At 49.0% G+C, this 20,709-nt stretch overlaps 1 protein-coding gene across 1 annotated transcript in view; it reads left to right on the top strand.

Annotated features, from left to right (window-relative positions):
* The first annotated feature begins 1,219 nt into the window (after nucleotides 1–1,219).
* Nucleotides 1,220–20,709, top strand: part of LOC120928715 (cystatin-A-like) — a 27,840-nt gene continuing 8,350 nt past the window's right edge. The window contains exons 1-2 of the mRNA XM_040339711.1: nucleotides 1,220–1,359; nucleotides 15,815–15,916. Coding sequence (XP_040195645.1) covers nucleotides 1,252–1,359; nucleotides 15,815–15,916 — 210 coding nt within the window. The 5' untranslated portion in view covers nucleotides 1,220–1,251. The remainder of the gene's footprint in view (nucleotides 1,360–15,814; nucleotides 15,917–20,709) is intronic.

Genomic DNA, 20,709 nt, shown 5'->3' with positions numbered 1-20,709 from the left:
TTTTCCTCAGTTTAGGCCGATACGTATTTTTCTACCTATTTTTGGTAAAAAAAATCGCAATAAGCGTTTTTCGATTGGTTTGCGCAAAATTTATAGCGTTTACAAAATAGGGGATATTTTTATTGCATTTTTATTAATTTTTTTTTTTTTTACTACTAATGGCGGCGATCAGCGATTTTTTTCGTGACTGCGACATTATGGCGGACACATCGGACAATTTTGACACATTTTTGGGACCATTGTCCCAATGCATTTAAATTGTCATTGAAAATGACAGTTGCAGTTTGGGAGTTAACCACAGGGGGCGCTGTAGGAGTTGGGGTTCACCTAGTGTGTGTTTACAACTGTAGGGGGGTGTGGCTGTAGGTCTGACGTCATCGATCGAGTCTCCCTATAAAAGGGATCACTCGATCGATGCAGCCGCCACAGTGAAGCACAGGGAAGCCGTGTTTACATATGGTTCTCCCCGTTCTTCAGCTCCGGGGAGCGATCGCGAGGGGGTGGCTATAAACAAATAGCCGCGCCCTCGTCCCGGATCTCTCCCTGCGGGAATCCGACCGCCGCATGTACTGGGGGGGGGTCCCGATCGGACCCCCGACCCGCGGAAAGGCGGGGACGTACATGTATGCCCATATGCCTGTACGTGCCATTCTGTGGACGTATATGTACATGCAGCGGTTGGCAACCGGTTAATAGGGGGCTTCCAGATTCCGATAAGCCCCCTGCCCGCAGACCCCCCACAACCACCGGCCAGGGTTGTGGGGAATAGGCTCTTGCCCTTGAATTATTTTTCCCATTATGGGTGTGAGTGGGGCCCCATACCAAGTTTTGCCTAAGGCCTCACAAAGCCTAGAGCCGCCTCTGCCTAGACAGACCTATTGAAGTGGAATTTCAGTATGACCCATTAATATTTCTTCCGAATATGTGTACACATCCCCCAACCATGTGAGACGGTATGTGCCTTGTCAAGTACCCCAGACCTGTTTGCAACCCTCTAACTTGGCCAAAGATTTCTTAGGCTGCTTGCAACATTTCACTGAGCTTAGCCATTGTTTATACAAGTGACTGAAGTCACATTGTCTTCACTCAGCCATTTGTGAAAGTGTGTTCCTGACAATGGCCCATCACCCGCAGGGCATGGTCATTAATTAATTAGACACCCCCGCCCCTCTTTGTGGAATGGTCCAGCCCCCGGATATAAGAGCACATGTGCACCGCATGGTATGTTGAGCTGGACATCAGAGCCTGAAAATGAGTGATGATGAGAGTAGTAGTGATTGTTCTTGTTGTTCACCGCTGGACTCGGGACTGTGCGAGATCAAGCCGGGTGATGAAGAAGCGCAAGCTCTTTGTGACAAGGTAGGCGGTTGGTGAACCTATTTCTTTTTTTTAAAGGTGTTACACTTCAATTAAAGAGCTGCCCTGAGGGCACCAACTTTCCGACTTGAGCCACTTCATATCGAGCTTAGCCCTCTCCTCCCCATCAGTCCTGTCTGTAGCCTGCCTCTTACAGACATTTGTTTTCTGATCTATCGACCTTCTCTGCTTAAAGAGGAATTCCACCTAAAAATGGACCTCCGCTTAACCCACTCCTCGCCCCCTTACATGCCACATTTGGCATGTAATTTTTTTGGGGGGGGGGAGTGGGGGCTTCAGGAGAAGGGGACTTCCTGTCCCACTTCCTCCTTCCGCCGAGGGGCTGGAAAGGCGATTAGCTTAATCGCCTTTTCACAGCCCCTCCCTGTAGGCGAGCGCCTGTCCAATCGGACGGCGCCGCGCCGCTCTTGCATGCGCACTGCCGTTCGCGCATGCGCAGTGGGTGCCCGGCCGTGAAGCCGAAAGCTGTCACTGCCGGGTGCCCACACTAAGAATGAAGACGCCGGCCGGCGAGGGAGGGCGAGGAGCGGAGCCCCGGCCGGCGCGTCGCTGGAGCCGTGGAGCAGGTAAGTGTCAGTTTATTAAAAGCCAGCAGCTACACTTTTTGTAGCTGCTGACTTTTAATAAACTTAAAAAAAAGGTGGAAAACCCCTTTAACATCACCTGGGGGTATGTTACCCACTTGAGCCCCGCGCTATTGACAAAAGACATCAACAGCGCGGTTCTCAGGTGCCAAGTGGACGTCTTTGGACGTCATTTGGAATGCATTACCCGCGCGCGCCACTGGGGGGCGCGCGGCGGGTAACCACTGTGCCGCCGCATCGCTGGGGACCCGATGCGTGTACCTGGCGGCCGCGATGTCCGCCGGGTACACGCGATCGTCGGGAACACAGACGGTAACAGCAGGGACGTGGAGCTCTGTGTGTGTGTAAACACAGAGCTCCACGTGCTGTCAGAGGAGAGGAGACCGATCTGTGTCCCTTGTACATAGGGACACAGCATCGGTCACCTCCCCCAGTCACCCCCCTTCCCCCACACAGTTAGAACACACCCAGGCTACACAGTTAACCCCTTCCTCACCCCCTAGTGTTAACCCCTTCCCTGCCAGTCACATTTATACAGTAATTAGTGCATTTTTATAGCACTGATCGCTGTATAAATGTGAATGGTCCCAAATTTGTGTCGAAAGTGTCCGATACGTCCGCCGCAATATCCCAGTCCCAATAAAAATCGCAGATCGCCGCCATTACTAGTAAAAAAAAAATAATGAAAAAAAATCATAATTCTTTAACTGAGAAAAAAATTTTTTTTTTTTTTTTTTAAATGGGAGATTTATTATAGCAACAAGTAAAAAAAATATATATTTTTTTTAAATTGTCGCTCTTTTTTTGTTTATGACGCAAAAAATAAAAACCACAGGAGTGATCAAATACCACCAAAATAAAGCTCTATTTGTGGGGAAAAAAGGACGCCAATTTTGTTTGGGAGCCACGTCGCACGACCGCGCAAATGTCAGTTAAAACGACGCAGTGCCGGAAGCTAAAATTTCGCCTGGGAACGAAGGGGGTTTATTTGCCCAGTAAGCAAGTGGTTAAGTTTGTTATGCATCATGTATGTCTTCAATGAAAATACAGTCCATCTAGGAGCCGGTTCGCACAGGGGCGACACAACTCTGCAAGGCGATCTGGACGCGACCCGAGGGCGCACCGCAGCGTGACTTGGGAGCAACTTAGAAGGCAACCTCAAGTTGCCTCCAGGACAGGCGACTTTTCATTGGTTCTGTGGGAGGGAGGGGGAGGGGGAGGGAGGATTTTGCCCTAAACTATTTTCACTTCCTGAAAAGTGGCTGCAGTAAAGACAGCGATCCGACTTCTGAGGCGACTTCCATTGAAATCAATGAGTACAAGTCGCCTAGAAGTCGGATTGAAGTAGTACAGGAACCTTTTCTGAAGTCGGAGCGACTTCAGTAGTATGCATTAAGACGGCTCTCATTTACTTCAATTGATTTTCTCAACAGCGCGACTTGGGGCGACTTTAAGTCGGATCCCAAGTCGCCCCTGTGTGAATGGGCTCTAAGACTGCCCACTTCTCTTTTCTTGTATCCTATCCAGTGGCGGCTGGTGCTCCATTATTTTGGGGGGGCGCAAACAAAGCCCCAACCAACCCCCCCCTCCCCAGCAGGGGCGTAACTAGAAATCACAGGGCCCCATAGCAAAATGTTGTATGGGGCCCCCCCCCCCCAGAAAAAAAAAATCACGCCCACCAAAATGCCCCACATCCTTTATTTGATATCATTATAACTAAAGAGGACCTGTCATGGCATTATACGTGTATATAGAAGTATCATGAGGACCTGTCATGGCTCTATACATGTATGTAGGAGTATAAAGAGGACCTGTCATGGCTCTATCCTAGTGATTAGGAACAGAGATCTCTCTCCTCCTCCAGTCAGTCCCACCCCCCCAGTTAGAAACACCTCCCAGGGAACACATGTAATCCCTTCCCTGACAGTGACATTTACACATTAATCAGTGCATTTTAATCACAGATCGCTGTATAAATGCGAATGGTCCCAAAAATGTGTCAAAAGTTTCTGACCTGTCCACCGCAATGTCGCAGTCTCACAAAAAAAAAAAAAACAGATCACTGCCATTACTAGTAAAAAAAAATAATAATAATAAAAAAGCTTGAAGTGCATAATTTCTATTATTACATTGTTATATAAAATAGTTCAACTCACCATATTGCAGAATCAGTAGGAGCCCCGAGCGTGTCACTTGCCAACGTCACCTGCCTTCAGATGCAGATTGTCACTTGCCGCGTCACCAGATGCGGGGTGTCACCTGCCACACATTGCAGATTGTTACTTGCCACGATGTCACACATTGAGGATTGTCACTTGCCACACAATGCAGATTGTCACTTGCCACGACGCCACCTGCCACATGTAGCAGATTGTCACTTGCCACATCACCTGCCACGCATTGTGGATTGCCACTTGCTGTGTCCCAGAGTAAAGGCAGGCAGCAGAGAGATAATGTAATCTCTCTGCTGCCCGCACAGTGGGGACAGAACTACAATGATGCAGATGATGTCATCTCTCTGCTCCCCCGCCCGCTGATTGGCAAGCAAGCCCGCTCACCCGCTGACTGTTCTCCTGTTCTGCCCGCAACGCCCAGGTGAATGGAGCGTGCTGGCAGAACAGGTGGAGCGGGCTGGCTGGCGGGTGGGCGTCAATTTGTCTCACAGTGGAGCGCAGAGCGGGCAGAACGGGCTGGCAACAATTTGTCTCAGTGCAGCGGGGAGTGGAGCGGGCTGGCGGAAATTTGCCCCTCAGTGCAGGCAGGGCCGGTGCTAGGCAATTTGGCGCCCTAGGCAAGACCAGCTACGTGCGCCCCCCCAAAGAAAATGTCCCTGCATCCATCATATGTAATGTGCACCAGTAAATTTAAGGGGGTGGGGTGGTATGAAGATTACAGGGGGTGGTAGGAAGATAGGAAGATGACAGGGGTGGGTGGTAGGGAGCTGACAAGTGTGGGTGGTAGGAAGCTGACAAGGGTGGGTGGTAGGAAGCTGACAAGGGTGGGTGGCAGGAAGAAGACAGGGAGGATGGAGATGACAGGGGTGGGTGGTAGGGACGTGACGGGGAGGATGGAGAGGACAGGGGTGGGTGGTAGGGAGGTGACGGGGAGGATGGAGATGACAGGGGTGGGTGGTAGGGAGGTGATGGGGAGGATGGAGATGACAGGGGTGGGTGGTAGGGAGGTGACGGGGAGGATGGAGATGACAGGGGTGAGTGGTAGGGAGGATGGAGATGACAGGGGTGGGTGGTAGGGAGGTGACGGGGAGGATGGAGATGACAGGGGTGGGTGGTAGGGAGGTGACTGGGAGGATGGAGAGGACAGGGGTGGGTGGTAGGGAGGTGACAGGGAGGATGGAGATGACAGGGGTGGGTGGTAGGGAGGTGACGGGGAGGATAGAGATGACAGGGGTGGGTGGTAGGGAGGTGACCTGGAGGATGGAGATGACAGGGGTGGGTGGTAGGGAGGATGGAGATGACAGGGGTGGGTGGTAGGGAGGTGACTGGGAGGATGGAGATGACAGGGGTGGGTGGTAGTGAGGTGACGGGGAGGATGGAGAGGACAGGGGTGGGTGGTAGGGAGGTGACCTGGAGGATGGAGATGACAGGGGTGGGTGGTAGGGAGGATGGAGATGACAGGGGTGGGTGGTAGGGAGGTGACTGGGAGGATGGAGATGACAGGGGTGGGTGGTAGGGAGGTGACGGGGAGGATGGAGAGGACAGGGGTGGGTGGTAGGGAGGTGACGGAGAGGATGGAGATGACAGGGGTGGGTGGTAGGGAGGTGACCGAGAGGATGGAGATGACAGGGGTGGGTGGTAGGGAGGTGACGGGGAGGATGGAGAGGACAGGGGTGGGTGGTAGGGAGGTGACGGAGAGGATGGAGATGACAGGGGTGGGTGGTAGGGAGGTGACCTGGAGGATGGAGATGACAGGGGTGGGTGGTAGGGAGGATGGAGATGACAGGGGTGGGTGGTAGGGAGGTGACTGGGAGGATGGAGATGACAGGGGTGGGTGGTAAGGAGGTGACGGGGAGGATGGAGAGGACAGGGGTGGGTGGTAGGGAGGTGACGGAGAGGACAGGGGTGGGTGGTAGGGAGGTGACGGGGAGGATGGAGAGGACAGGGGTGGGTGGTAGGGAGGTGACGGAGAGGATGGAGATGACAGGGGTGGGTGGTAGGGAGGTGACCGAGAGGATGGAGATGACAGGGGTGGGTGGTAGGGAGGTGACAGAGAGGATGGAAATGACAGGGGTGGGTGGTAGGGAGGTGACGGAGAGGATGGAGATGACAGGGGTGGGTGGTAGGGAGGTGACGGAGAGGATGGAGATGACAGGGGTGGGTGGTAGGGAGGTGACGGAGAGGATGGAGATGACAGGGGTGGGTCGTAGGGAGGTGACGGAGAGGATGGAGATGACAGGGGTGGGTGGTAGGGAGGTGACGGAGAGGATGGAGATGACAGGGGTGGGTGGTAGGGAGGATGGAGATGACAGGGGTGGGTGGTAGGGAGGTGACTGGGAGGATGGAGATGACAGGGGTGGGTGGTAGGGAGGTGACGGGGAGGATGGAGAGGACAGGGGTGGGTGGTAGGGAGGTGACGGAGAGGATGGAGATGACAGGGGTGGGTGGTAGGGAGGTGACCGAGAGGATGGAGATGACAGGGGTGGGTGGTAGGGAGGTGACGGGGAGGATGGAGAGGACAGGGGTGGGTGGTAGGGAGGTGACCGAGAGGATGGAGATGACAGGGGTGGGTGGTAGGGAGGTGACAGAGAGGATGGAAATGACAGGGGTGGGTGGTAGGGAGGTGACGGAGAGGATGGAGATGACAGGGGTGGGTGGTAGGGAGGTGACGGAGAGGATGGAGATGACAGGGGTGGGTGGTAGGGAGGTGACGGAGAGGATGGAGATGACAGGGGTGGGTCGTAGGGAGGTGACGGAGAGGATGGAGATGACAGGGGTGGGTGGTAGGGAGGTGACGGAGAGGATGGAGATGACAGGGGTGGGTGGTAGGGAGGTGACGGGGAGGATGGAGATGACAGGGGTGGGTGGCAGGGAGGTGACTGGGAGGATGGAGATGACAGGGGTGGGTGGCAGGGAGGTGACTGGGAGGATGGAGATGACAGGGGTGATAAAATGTATTATAGGCCTCAGAGGTAGGATCATGGTGCTCCTCGTCATCCCCCTGTTCCTGGCATCCCACTGGGATGCCAGGAACAGGGGGATGACGAGAAGCATGATGATGACAGGAGACAGTAGGTGGCATCACCATTGCAAGCCAAGCCAGCCCCCCCCCCCCATTATCATCAAAAAAACATCAGGTCCCCCTCACTTAGCCTGTGCTGTGACTCACGTCGGTCATCTCTCACGATGCTCCCCCACTGGGTTCTGGCGCGCTGATACATGTCCCGCCCTCCTCCTCCTCTAGACCAGCTTGTGTGACAGACAGCACACTGGCTCTATCACACGAGCTAGTCTTCTCTAGGAGGAGGAGGGCGGGACATTTATCACAGCGCGGCACGCTCTTTTTTTAAATCCTCTGCAGTACGCACTCAGCAAAGCCGTACAAAAGAGCCGCATGCGGCTCCGGAGCCGCACTAGACACTCGGCGGCGGCGCGGCGTGGCGAGAAAAAAAAAAAAAACGTTAATTTCCTTGCCCTGCTCACCGGGCCCCACTCGGCTGCGGGCCCCATAGCGCCCGCGTGGGTTGCTATGGCGGTAGTTCCGCCACTGCCCCCCAGTCACTCGCCCATAATAGGTCCTACAGATAGATAGATATACAGACAGATAAATAGGAAGACAGACAGACATTGTGTGGAAATAGAGACAGATGGATAAATAGACAGATAGAGAAATACATAGACATTGGGTAAAAGGGGGAGACAAACAGACAGACAGATATTGGGTGGGAGGGGGAGAATGAGAGAGATAGATACAGATAGATAGATACAGATAGATAGATACAGATACAGATAGATACAGATACAGATAGATAGATACAGATAGATAGATACAGATAGATAGATAGATAGATAGATAGATACAGATAGATAGATAGATAGATAGATAGATACAGACAGATAGATAGATACAGATACAGATAGATACAGATAGATAGATATAGATAGATACAGATAGATAGATACAGATAGATAGATAGATAGATAGATAGATAGATACAGATAGATAGATAGATACAGATAGATAGATACAGACAGATAGATAGATACAGATACAGATAGATACAGATACAGATAGATACAGATACAGATAGATAGATACAGATAGATAGATAGATACAGATAGATAGATAGATAGATACAGACAGATAGATAGATAGATAGATACAGATAGATAGATACAGATAGATAGATAGATATAGATAGATACAGATAGATAGATAGATAGATAGATAGATAGATAGATAGATAGATACAGATAGATAGATAGATAGATAGATAGATACAGATAGATAGATATATAGATATAGATAGATAGATAGATAGATACAGATAGATAGATACAGATAGATATAGATAGATAGATAGATAGATAGATAGATAGATAGATAGATAAACATTGGGTCTATCTATCTATCTATCTAAGGGGAAGAATGAGAGATAGATAAATAAGACAGATGAGAGAGAGATTTATAGCTAGATTCAGAGACGTTTACGCCGGCGTATCAGTAGATACGCCGTCGTAGCTCTGAGTCTACGCCGTCGTAAATTTAAGCGTATTCTGGAAACCAGATACGCTTAAATTAGGCTAAGATACAAGCGGCGTAAGTCTCCTACGCCGTCGTATCTTAGGGTGCATATTTACGCTGGCCGATAGGTTTCCATTGATTTCGGCGTAGAATATGCAAATGAGCTAGATACGCCGATTCAGAAACGTACGTGCGCCCGGCGCATTTTTTTACGTCGTTTACGTAAGCGAAAAGCCTTACGTAAAGTTAGTCGAACAAAAATCTGCCCTAGCCAATGTTAAGTATGGACGTCGTTCCCGCGTTGAATTTTGAAATTTTTACGTCGTTTGCGTAAGTCGTCCGTGAATGGGGCTGGACGTAATTTACGTTCACGTCGAAACCAATACGTCCTTGCGGCGTACTTTGGAGCAATGCACACTGGGATATGTCCATGGACGGCGCATGCGCCGTTTGTTAAAAACGGCAATCACGTTGGGTCACGAGTCATTAACATAAAACACACCCCCCTGTTCCTCATTTGAATTAAGCGCGCTTAGGCTGGCCCATTTACGCTACGCCGCCGTAACTTAGGAGGCAAGTGCTTTGTGAATACAGCACTTGCCTCTCTGACTTACGGCGGTACGCTACGCCGCCTCAAAGTTAAGCCAGTCTTTCTGAATCTGGCTATTAGTGGTGAATAGGAGAAGCATTTGCTACGATCAGCAGTCCCCTATCAATGCACAGATTCTACTACACTCTACTACACTCACACTGTGATCACCGGCATTTATTTATTTATTATTTTATGAATCTACTTCATTCAATGGGCCAGATTCACGTAGAATCGCGGCGGCGTAACGTATCGTATATACGTTACACCGCCGCAAGTTTTCATCGCAAGTGCCTGATTCACCAAGCACTTGCGTGAAAAATTACATCGGCGGCCTCCGGCGTAAGCCCACGTAATTCAAAGGGGCGTGTGCCATTTAAATTAGGCGCGCTCCCGCGCCGGACCTACTGCGCATGCTCTGTTTTGAAATTCCCGCCGTGCTTTGCGCGAAGTGACGTCATTTTTTCTAACAGCGACGTGCGTAGGGTACTTTCGTATTCCCGGACGTCTTACGCAAGAAAAAATTTTTTACATTTCGACGCGGGAACGACACATAGGTGTGCTGTGTAAAGTTAGGGCAGGTAAAACGACGACTAAAATTGCGACAGGAAACTAGACTAGCGACGACGTACCGAACGTGGATCGCCGTAACTGCTAATTTGCATACCCGACGCTGGTTTACAACGCGAACTCCCCCCAGCGGCGGCCGCGGTATTGCATCCTAAGATACGACAGTGTAAAACAATTACACCTGTCGGATCTTAGGGATATCTATGCGTAACTGATTCTATGAATCAGTCGCATAGATACTCTGAGAGATACGACGGCGTATCTCAGCTGTGAATCTGGGCCCATGTCATTAGTATTGGGATGCATATGAAATCATTACAAGCTACTTTGTAATGTTTTGTTTCCTTCTGTGTACCAGTGTTAACCACTTCCCGACGGCCGTACGACTTTATACGGCCGCAGGGTGGCTCTAAATCTCTGGGAGGCCGTCTTTTTACAGCCTCCGCTCTTCCTGGCCACTGGGGGGGGGGCGCACGAGCGCGCTGCATCACTGAGATGCCGATGCGCGTGCCTGGTGGCCGGGATATCCGCCAGGCACCGGCGATCGGCGGTTACAGAGGCAAGGACGTGGATCTGTGTGTGTAATGATGGGGTGTAAACACAGAGATCCACGTCCTGTCAGGGAGAGAGGAGACCGATCTGTGTCTCTTGTACATAGGGACACAGATCGGTCACCTCCCCCAGTCAGTCCCCTTCCCCCACAGTTAGAAACACTATGCAGGGTACACATTTAACCCCTTCCTCACCCCCTAGTGTTAACCCCTTCAATGCCAGTCACATTTATACAGTAATTAGTGCATATTCATAGCACTGTTCGCTGTATAAATGTGAATGGTGCCAAAAATGTGTCAAAAGTGTCCGATGTGTCCGCCATAATGTCACAGTCTCAATAAAAATCGCAGATCGCCGCCATTACTAAAAAAAAAATAAAAAAAATAATAAAAAATAATAATTCTGTCCCCTATTTTGTAGGCGCTATAACTTTTGCACAAACCAGACGCTTATTGCGATTTTTTTTTGATTTTTTTTTACCAAAAATATGTAGAATACGTATCTGCCTAGACTGAGAAAATTTGTATTTATTTTTTTAAATTGGGATATTTATTATAGCAACAAGTAAAAAAATATTATTATTTTTTTCAAAATTGTTGCTCTTTTTTTTGTTTATAGCACAAAAAAATAAAAACCGCAGAGATGATCAAATACCACCAAAATAAAGCTCTATTTGTAGGGAAAAAAAGGACGTAAATTTTGTTTGGGAGCCACGTCGCACGAAATTGGGGGGGGCCCCATGATGGCACTGAGAGTGGTAGATACACAGGGGGCCATGGACGCTGTACCCTTCATTTACTGGCTGCCTAGACTTGAAGATGTGTGTATGTCTGTTGTATGCAGGGTTGCCAACTGTCAGTAAATTTACTGACAGTTTGTAAAGAATTTGTGATTTTTTTTTTTAAACACCTTTTCTGTAAATATCAGGGGCTGATGCTGCGTACACACGATCATTTTTCGGCATGAAAAAAAAAAAACTAAGGGCCAGATTCACATATCTTTGCGGCGGCGTAACGTATGTCCTTTACGTTACTCCGCCGCAAGTTTTCAGCGTAAGTGCTTGATTCACAAAGCACTTGCGTGTAAACTTGCGGCGGCGTAGCGTAAAGCCGTCCGGCGCAAGCCCGCCTAATTCAAATGGGGCGGGGACCATTTAAATTAGGCGCGTTCCCGCGCCGAACGTACTGCACATGCTCCGTTTTTTAATTTTCCGCCGTGCTTTGCGCGAAATGACGTAATGTTTTGAATGGCGACGTGCGTAACGTACTTTCGTATTCCCGGACGACTTACGCAAAAAAAAAAAAAAAATTGAAATTCGACGCGGGAACGACGGCCATACTTTAACATGGGCTGTCTATTGTCACACCACCTAAATAGCAGCCGTAACTTTGCGACGAGCGACAACGTAAGAGAATGCGGCCAACGCGCGTACCTTTGTGGATCGCCGTAAACAGCTAATTAGCATACCCGACGCGGAAAACAACGTGATCTCCACCCAGCGGCGGCCGAAGTATTGCATCCTAAGATCCGAAGGCGTACGAAGCCGTAATCCTGTCGGATCTTAGCCAAATGCCGTCGTATCTTTGTTTGTAAATTACAAATAAAGATACGATGCGGCAAATTTGAAAATACGTATCAGCAGATACTCCGGCGTACTTATTCTGTGGATCTGGCCCTAAGTTTTTCGGCATGTAGAAAAAACGAAGTTTTTCCAACTTCATCATTAAAACGACGTTGCCCACACACCATCTTTTTTAAAAAAAATGCTCTAGCAAAGCGCGGTGACGTACAACACGTACGACGGCACTATAAAGGGGAAGTTCCATTCGGATGGCGCCACCCTTGGGGCTGCTTTATCTGATTCCGTGTTAGTAAAAGACGATTCGCGCTTTCCTGTCTGTTACAGCGTGATGAATGCGCTTACTCCATTATGAACGATAGTTTTACCAGAACGAGCGCTCCCGTCTAATAACTTGCTTCTGAGCATGCGCAGGTTTTTAACGTCGTTTTAGCCCACACACGATCATTTTTTACAACCCGAAAAACGACATTGTTTAAAACGTTGTTAAAAAAAGCAGCATGTTCGGGAAAAAAAATTGTTGTTTTTAAGAACCCGAAAAATGATGAGAAGCCCACACACACACGATCATTTTAACCACTTAAGGACCGCCTCCTGCACATATACGTCGGCAGAATGGCACGGCTGGGCACAAGCACGTACAGGTACGTCCTCTTTAAGTGCCCAGCCGTGACCCGGTCCGAAGCTCCGTGACCGCGGACCCGATCGCCACTGGAGTCCCGCGATCGGTCCCCGGAGCTGAAGAACGGGGAGAGCTGTGTGTAAACACGGCTTCCCCGTTCTTCACTGTGGCACCGTCATCGATCGTCTGTTCCCTGATATAGGGAAGCATGATCAATGGCGTCACATGTCCAGCCCGCCCCCTACAGTTAGAAACACATATGAGGTCACACTTAACCCCTTCAGCGCCCCCTAGTGGTTAACTCCCAAACTGCAATTGTCATTTTCACAGTAATCAGGGCATTTTTATAGCAATTTTTACTGTGAAAATGACAATTGTCCCAAAAATGTGTCAAAATTGTCCGAAGTGTCCGCCATAATGTCGCAGTCATGAAAAAAATCGCTGATCGCCGCCATTAGATAAACGCGGACCAGTTTCAGCAGACATGTTCGGTCATGTGTACGGCCGACCGGACAGGTTTCCAGCGGACAAATGTTTCTTAGCATGCTAAGAAACATGTCCGCTGGAAGCCTGTCCGTCGCACATGTTCGGTCGTCTGTACAGACTCACCGTACATGTCCGCTCGGCCGCCATCCCTCGCATGCGTCGAAGTGATTCAACGCATGCGTGGAAGCATTGACCTTCCAGGGTCAATGCTTCTTCTATCTTTTCATGTGACAACACTGAAGAAATGACACTTTGTATCTACAATGTTGTGTAGTGAGTGTACAGCTTGTATAACAGTGTAAATTTGCTGTCCCCTCAAAATAACTCAACACACAGCCAATAATGTCTAAACCGCTGGCAACAAAAGTGAGTACACCCCTAAGTGAAAATGTCCAAATTGGGCCCAATCAGCCATTTTCCCTCCCCGGTGTCATGTGACTCATTAGTGTTACAAGGTCTCAGGTGTGAATGGTCACTGGAAGTTCAACATGTCACCTCATGGCAAAAAACTCTCTGAGGATCTGAAAAAAAGAATTGTGTCTCTACATAAAGATGGTCTAGGCTATAAGAGGATTGACAAGACCCTGAAACTGAGCTGCAGCACGGTGGCCAAGACCATCCAGCGGTATAACAGGAAGGGTTCCCCTCAGAACAGACCTCGCCATGGTCCACCAAAGAAGTTGAGGTCACGTGCTCAGCGTCATATCCAGAGGTTGTCTTTGGGAAATGGACGTATGAGTGCTGCCAGCATTGCTGCAGAGGTTTAAGGGGTCAGCCTGTCAGTACTCAGACCATACGCCGCACACTGCATCAAATTGGTCTGCATGGCTGTCGTCCCAGAAGGAAGCCTCTTCTAAAGATGATGCACAAGAAAGCCCGCAAACAGTTTTCTGAAGACAAGCAGACTAAGGACATGGATTACTGGAACCGTGTCCTGTGGTCTGATGAGACCAAGATAAAGGTATTTGGTGTCAGATGGTGTCAGGCGTGTGTGGCGGCAACCAGGTGAGGAGGAGAAAGACAAGTGTGTCTTGTCTACAGTCAGGCATGGTGGTGGGAGTCTCATGGTCTGGGGCTGCATGAGTGCTGCCGGCACTGGGGAGCTACAGATCATTGAGGGAACAATGAATGCCAACATGTACTGTGACATACTGAAGCAGAGCATGATCCCCTCCCTTCAGAGACTGGGCCGCAGGGTAGTATTCTAACATGATAACGACCGCAATCACACCTCCAAGATGACCACTGCCTTGCTAAAGAAGCTGAGGGTAAATGTGATGGACTGGCCAAGCATGTCTCCAGACCTAAACCCTATTGATCATCTGTTGGACATCCTCAAACGGAAGGTGGAGGAGCGCAAGGTCTCCAACATCCACCAGCTCTGTGATGTCGTCGTGGAGGAGGGGAAGAGGACTCCAGTGCCAACCTGTGAAGCTCTGGTGACCTCCATGCCCAAGAGGGTTAAGGCAGTGCTGGAAAATAATGGCGGCCACACAAAATATTGACACTTTGGGCCCAATTTGGACATTTTCACTTAGGGGCGTACTCACTTTTGTTGACATTAATGGCTGTGGGTTGAGTTATTTTGAGGGGACGGCAAATGTACACTGTTATACAAGCTGTACACTCACTACACAACATTGTAGATACAAAGGGGCAGATTCACATAGAAGAGCGGCGGCGTAACGTATCGTAGATACGTTACACCGCCGCAATTTTTCATCGCAAGTGCCTGATTCACCAAGCACTTGCGATGAAAACCAACGCCGGCGGCCTCCAATTTAAATGGGCGTGTGCCATTTAAATTAGGCACGCTCCCGCGCCGGACCCACCGCGCATGCTCCGTTTCCGAACTCCCATCGTGCATTGCGCGCCATGACGTAATTTTTCCTGAACGGCGACGCGCGTAGCGTAATTCCGTATTCCCGGATGGCTTACGCAAACGACGTTGATTTTTAAATTTCAACGCGGGAACGACGGCCATACTTTAGACAGCACATACGCTTGCTGACTAAAGTTAGGGCACCTAAAACGACGACTAACTTTGCGACGGGAAACTAGACTTAAAATATTTTTTTTTATATTTTATTTCTTTTTTCTTTTTTTAATATATATTATTAAAGGGCCCTTTAATAAAAAGAAATATATTAAAAAAAAAAACATTAAAAAAAAGAAAAGGGGGGGGGGGGGTTGCCATCCAGGGCCCTGGGGACCTCTGGGCCCTTTAATAATATATATTAAAAAAATAAATAAAATGTAAAAAAATATATTTCTTTTTATAAAAAAAAGGTGGGTTGATATATATATAATTTGTTTTTATAAATGTTTTTTTTTTTTTTATATATATATATTTCTTTTTATTAAAGGGCCCAGAGGTCCCGGGTGGCAACCCCCCTTTTTTGTAATTTATTTTTATAAAAAAATAAATAAATTGTGTGTGTGTGTGTATATATATATATATATATAAATTTATTTTTTATTAAAGGGCACAGAGGTCCCCAGGGCCCCGGATGGCTCTTTTTTTTTTTGTAAAGGCCCCCCCCCCCCGCTTCTCTGCTCCAGGGGGCCCATGCCTGAAGCTGTGTAAGGGCCCCCATAATTCCTGATGGGGGCCCTGGACCTTGTGCTCGGCCTGTTGCAGCCGACCAGTTAGTCTGACCCTTTGCAGCCATGACTGTATCACCGCTGGTACTGTGAGGGTGCAGATGTGTAAATCTGGATGGACTTACTGACGCATTTTGCTTTATGTTTTCAGGTGAAAGAAGAGTTTTTGAAGCGGGCCGTTGTGAGCGCCTCCACTTTCGTGGCCGTCTCCTACAGAGTTCAGAACGTTGCCGGCAAGTTTTACTTCATCAAGGTAATGGTGGTGTTATGGAAAGTCATTTTTTATGGACTGGGGCACAGTGATGTTTCTACCAGAAAAAGCATGTTAGTGCTGAAGATATTCTGATGATTTGGACGTATTAGGAAAGCAGAAGTAAAGGTTTTTCTTTCGGGTTCATTGAGAGACACAGGATTCATAGACATTAGGTTTATACTGCCCCCTACAGGAGGACAAAAACATTGACCAGCCTGGTATAACCTCTCCCACTTCCAGCATGCCTTAGCTGTTTAATGCCCTAGGGCAGTGATGGCGAACCTTGGCACCCCAGATGTTTTGGAACTACATTTCCCATGATCCTCAACAACACTGCAGAGTGCTAGAGCATCATGGGAAATGTAGTTCCAAAACACCTGGGGTGCCGAGGTTCCCCATCATTGTCCTAGGAGGATGGATGCCTTTACTGAGAAACCATTTTTACTGGCCATTTTTCACTTACCGTATTTATCGGCGTATACCGCGCACTTGTTTGCCCTGAATATCAGGGCAAAATCATGGGTGCGCGATATACGCCGATATCCGCTTCCCGCGCCGAGTTTGAACCACTGCGCCGGCATATACCGAGCGCAGTACACTCGGGTATAGTCGGGCAGGCTCCTCTCGCGGTCACGTCCTGGACGTACAGGACGTGACCGGGAGAGGAGCCGAGCCTGCCCGACTATACCCGAGTGTACTGCGCTCGGTATATGCCGGCGCAGTGGTTCAAACTCAGCGCGGGAAGCTGGGATCGAGCGAGGAGGACACCGCAGAAGGACGCCGGACCCGACGAGGAGGACACCACCGAAGCCGCAGACGGACGCCGGACCCGACGAGGCTGCCGATGGATGCTGCGCAAGACACCAAAACTGTAAGTACTAAAATCTTTTTTTTTTTTACAGGAATGCGGGTCCACTTTAGGGGTGCGCGCTATACGCCGGAGCTCGCAATACTCCGATAAATACGGTATTTGTTATTTTTTGTAACCATGCAAACTGCATGCAGGAGTATCTCTAGCTCCACAGTCTACATAGACTACCAGCCCTCCTGGCTGCTCTAAAGATCTCCCAGGACAAGGGATCAAAGGGTTAAGAATAGCGCCTTCCTCCTGAAAGCTTGCTACATCTAGAAGTCTCTCCCCTTGTGAATCCCTAGGTGTGCTGATGTCCTCCTTGCTCCCTGCTGCTCCTTAGGCAAGATCCGATCTGCTGATAGGATCTTCCCAAGCCAGCCTGGAGGCAGAGCCCCCCTAGACCCAGGGGTTTCCTCCTATGCCACCGACAGCCTCCTCAGCACTCCATCTTCCACCCAACTCCCCTGCTGGCTTGGCTCCACCATACTTAAGGGCTGACCTAGCCACCCTACCAGGACATTCTGCCTGGGGATTGGCCAAGTTCCCTCAAGTATGCAGATCAGAACCTCCTGGCCTCCGTCCTCTAACTTCTGGAAGCTTCTGCAAGCTTCTAGATCCAGGAGGCGGTACCAGAAACCGGCATCCAGCCTGACCTGCATTAAACTCACCCAATTACAGACTTGCATAACTTACCATGAATCATAAGCTTAAATTTACTTACATGAATACTAGTTGCACACTAGAGGGGGATCTAGAATGAGGTATATTTAACCACTTCCATACCGGGCCTATTCTAGCACTCTTCTCCTACATGCAAAAATCATATTTTTTTTGCTAGAAAATTACTCAGAACCCCCAAACACTATATATGTTTTTTTTAGCAGACACCCTAGGGAATAAAATGGTGGTCATTATAACTTTTTATCTCACACGGTATTTGCGCAATGATTTCAATTAAAAAATAACAAAACGGTAAAGTTAGCCCAATATTTTTTTTTTGTATAATGTGAAAGATGATGTTACGCCAAGTAAATAGATACTTAACATGTCAAGCTTTAAAATTGCGCAAACTCATGGAATGGCGCCAAACTTCGGGACTTAAAAATCTCCATAGACGACGCTTTAATTTTTTTTTACAGGATACCAGTTTAAAGTTATAGAGGAGGTCTAGTGCTAGAATTGTTGCTCTCGCTCTAACGCACGCAGCGATGCCTCACATGTGTGGTTTGAACGCGTTTACATATGTGGGCGGGACTTAAGTGCGCGTTCGCTTCTGAGCGTGAGCTACTGGGGACAGGGGCGTTTCAATTTTTTTTATATATTTTACTTATTCTTTTATTTTTACACTTTATAAAAAAAGAAAAAAAAATGTTCACTTTTATTCCTATTACAAGGAATGTAAACATCCCTTGTAATAGGAATGGTGTGTGACAGGTACTCTTTATGGAGAGAGGCGGGGTCAATAAGGCCTCACATCCAGTGGCGGCTGGTGCTCAAAATTTTTGGGGGGCGCAAAGGGAAAAAAGAATTGCAGTCTCACTGTGCCATCAATTTGCACCACTGTGCCATGCCATCAAATGCAGCCACTGTGCCATCAATTCGCACCACTGTGCCATGCCATTAAACGCAGTCACTGTGCCATCCATTGTCACCACTGTGCCATGCCATTAAACGCAGTCACTGTGCCATGCCATCAAATGCAGTCACTGTGCCATCCATTCGCACCACTGTGCCATGCCATTAAACGCAGTCACTGTGCCATCCATTGTCACCACTGTGCCATGCCATTAAACGCAGCCACTGTGCCATCCATTGTCACCACTGTGCCATGCCATTAAACGCAGCAACTGTGCCCATCCATTGTCACCACTGTGCCCTTTAATGGTCGCCGCTGTGCCAATTGTCCCCACTGTGTCCTGTAAATTGCTTTCTCCCCGCCCGGCACTTACCTTTACTGGAGTCAGGCATCCACGTCCCACGATGTCTTCTCCCGCCCTTGATGACTGACAGGCGTCTCAGCCAATCAGGTTACCGGTAGCCAGAACCGGCCAACCTGATTGGCTGAGACGCCTGTCATCTTATCCAAGGGGCGTACAGTCTGTGCGCTCCGAGAATAAGCTTCCGGGACCCGAGGGCTGTATTGGGAAAGCCTATCAGAGCTGTTGGCTTTGATAGACATTTCCGTACAGCCAACCAGCTGGCGTTATTCAGATGGCCAGACATGAGCGCCGACCATCTGAATAACAGCGGCAGCGGCGATAATAACACAGATTCGTGCAATGCATGAATCTATGTTATTTCAGTGGCGGTGAGAGCCAGAGGGGGCGGCGCTCCAGCGCCCTCTATGGACGAACCGCCACTGCTCACATCTCTCCTCCAGGCTGGAAAGTATGAGATCGGGAAAAAAAATTCACTGATCTCATGCTTTCAGCCGCAATTGCGGCTTTGTTTACTTCTGGGTACCTGGGCGTGACATTATAACGTCGCGCCCGGGCCTCTGAAGGTCATAGAGGGATGACCAGTGACAATCTGGTCACCGGAAATCTCAGAAGAACCGGAAGGCGGCGGGAGGGGGGGGGGATGTCAAGTGGCGGAACCACCGCTATGATCCTTCATATGGTGTAGGGAATCGTTAGCTGAAAAAAAAGGATATCCGATGCCTGTAGCTGCACCCATCATTCAGATATCACCCACTGAAGTCCAGGACGTCATATGACGTCCTACAGTACGGAAGTGGTTAAGGGCTGACCTAGCCACCCTACCAGGACATTCTGGAAACAGAAAAATTTGCGCTAACCCCAAAAAATATTAATAAATTTAAATTAATAAAGCATAAAGAATGTGAGTGTGTTAAACCCGAAGGCGGCAATAAACAGTGCATATACACATAAATACCATAAGAAAAGAAAAAACTGCGCCAGCTTGCAGAAGCTTCCAGAAGTTAGAGGGCGGAGGCCAGGAGGTTCTGATCTGCATACTTGAGGGAACTTGGCCAATCCTCAGGCAGAATGTCCTGGTAGGAAAAGAAAAAACTGCGCCAACTCTATAAGCCAGCTGTGATACCGGAAAAAATCAATACATTGATCAAAATGAAAAACAGTCCAAATGAATGTCCTAATGTTAATAAGGCAAGAAAATGCAGCAGGGATATTTCAGCTGGAGTGACAACACCGCAGTGAAGAAACCACCACCATATAGATAGCCTCTCACCAGATTGATAAGAGGAAATAGCCTTGAGCAAATACGCCGCTCTGTAATGACACCGGATCCAGGGGAATCCCAATCAGATCCTCCAAAGGAGAAAAGCCAGCTGCCCAGGAAATCCTCCACAAAAGAAGTAGCCGCCCTTCCACTTAGAAGTTCCGTAGTTCCCCAGAACAGAAACAGACCATAACGTGATACCGTTTGGGGATTTTTATTTTAGTATAAAAAATTGTACTTACAATTTAACCACTTGCCGCCCGCCAATGACATATTGACGGCGGCAAAGTGGTTGTAGAATCCTGACTGGACGTCATATGATGTCCTCAGGATTCTGAGCCGCTGCACGCCCCCGGGGGCGCGCATCGCGGCGATCGTTGTTGCAGGGTGTCAGTCTGACACCCCGCAACACCGATCTCGGTAAAGAGTCTCTCACGGAGGCTCTTTACCACGGCTGATCACGATGTAAACAGGAAGAGCCGCTGATGGCTCTTCCTCACTCGCGTCTGACAGACGCCAGTAGAGGAGAGCCGATCGGCGGCTCTCAAGACAGGGGGGGGTTCGCGCTGATTGTTTATCAGCGCACCCCCCCCCTCGGATCGCCACACTGGACCACCAGGGAAGCCCACCCTGGACCACCAGGGAAGGGCAAACAAAAACAAAAAGTCTGGGAAAAAAAATAAAAAAGTCTGAAAAAAAAAGCATTAAAAAATAAAAAAGATGCCAATCAGTGCCCACA

Source organism: Rana temporaria, chromosome 2 (genome assembly GCF_905171775.1).
Source record: "Rana temporaria chromosome 2, aRanTem1.1, whole genome shotgun sequence".
NCBI lineage: Eukaryota > Metazoa > Chordata > Amphibia > Anura > Ranidae > Rana > Rana temporaria.
The sequence above is the reverse complement of the archived record's forward strand: the minus strand, read 5'-3'. Positions and strand labels throughout refer to the sequence as shown.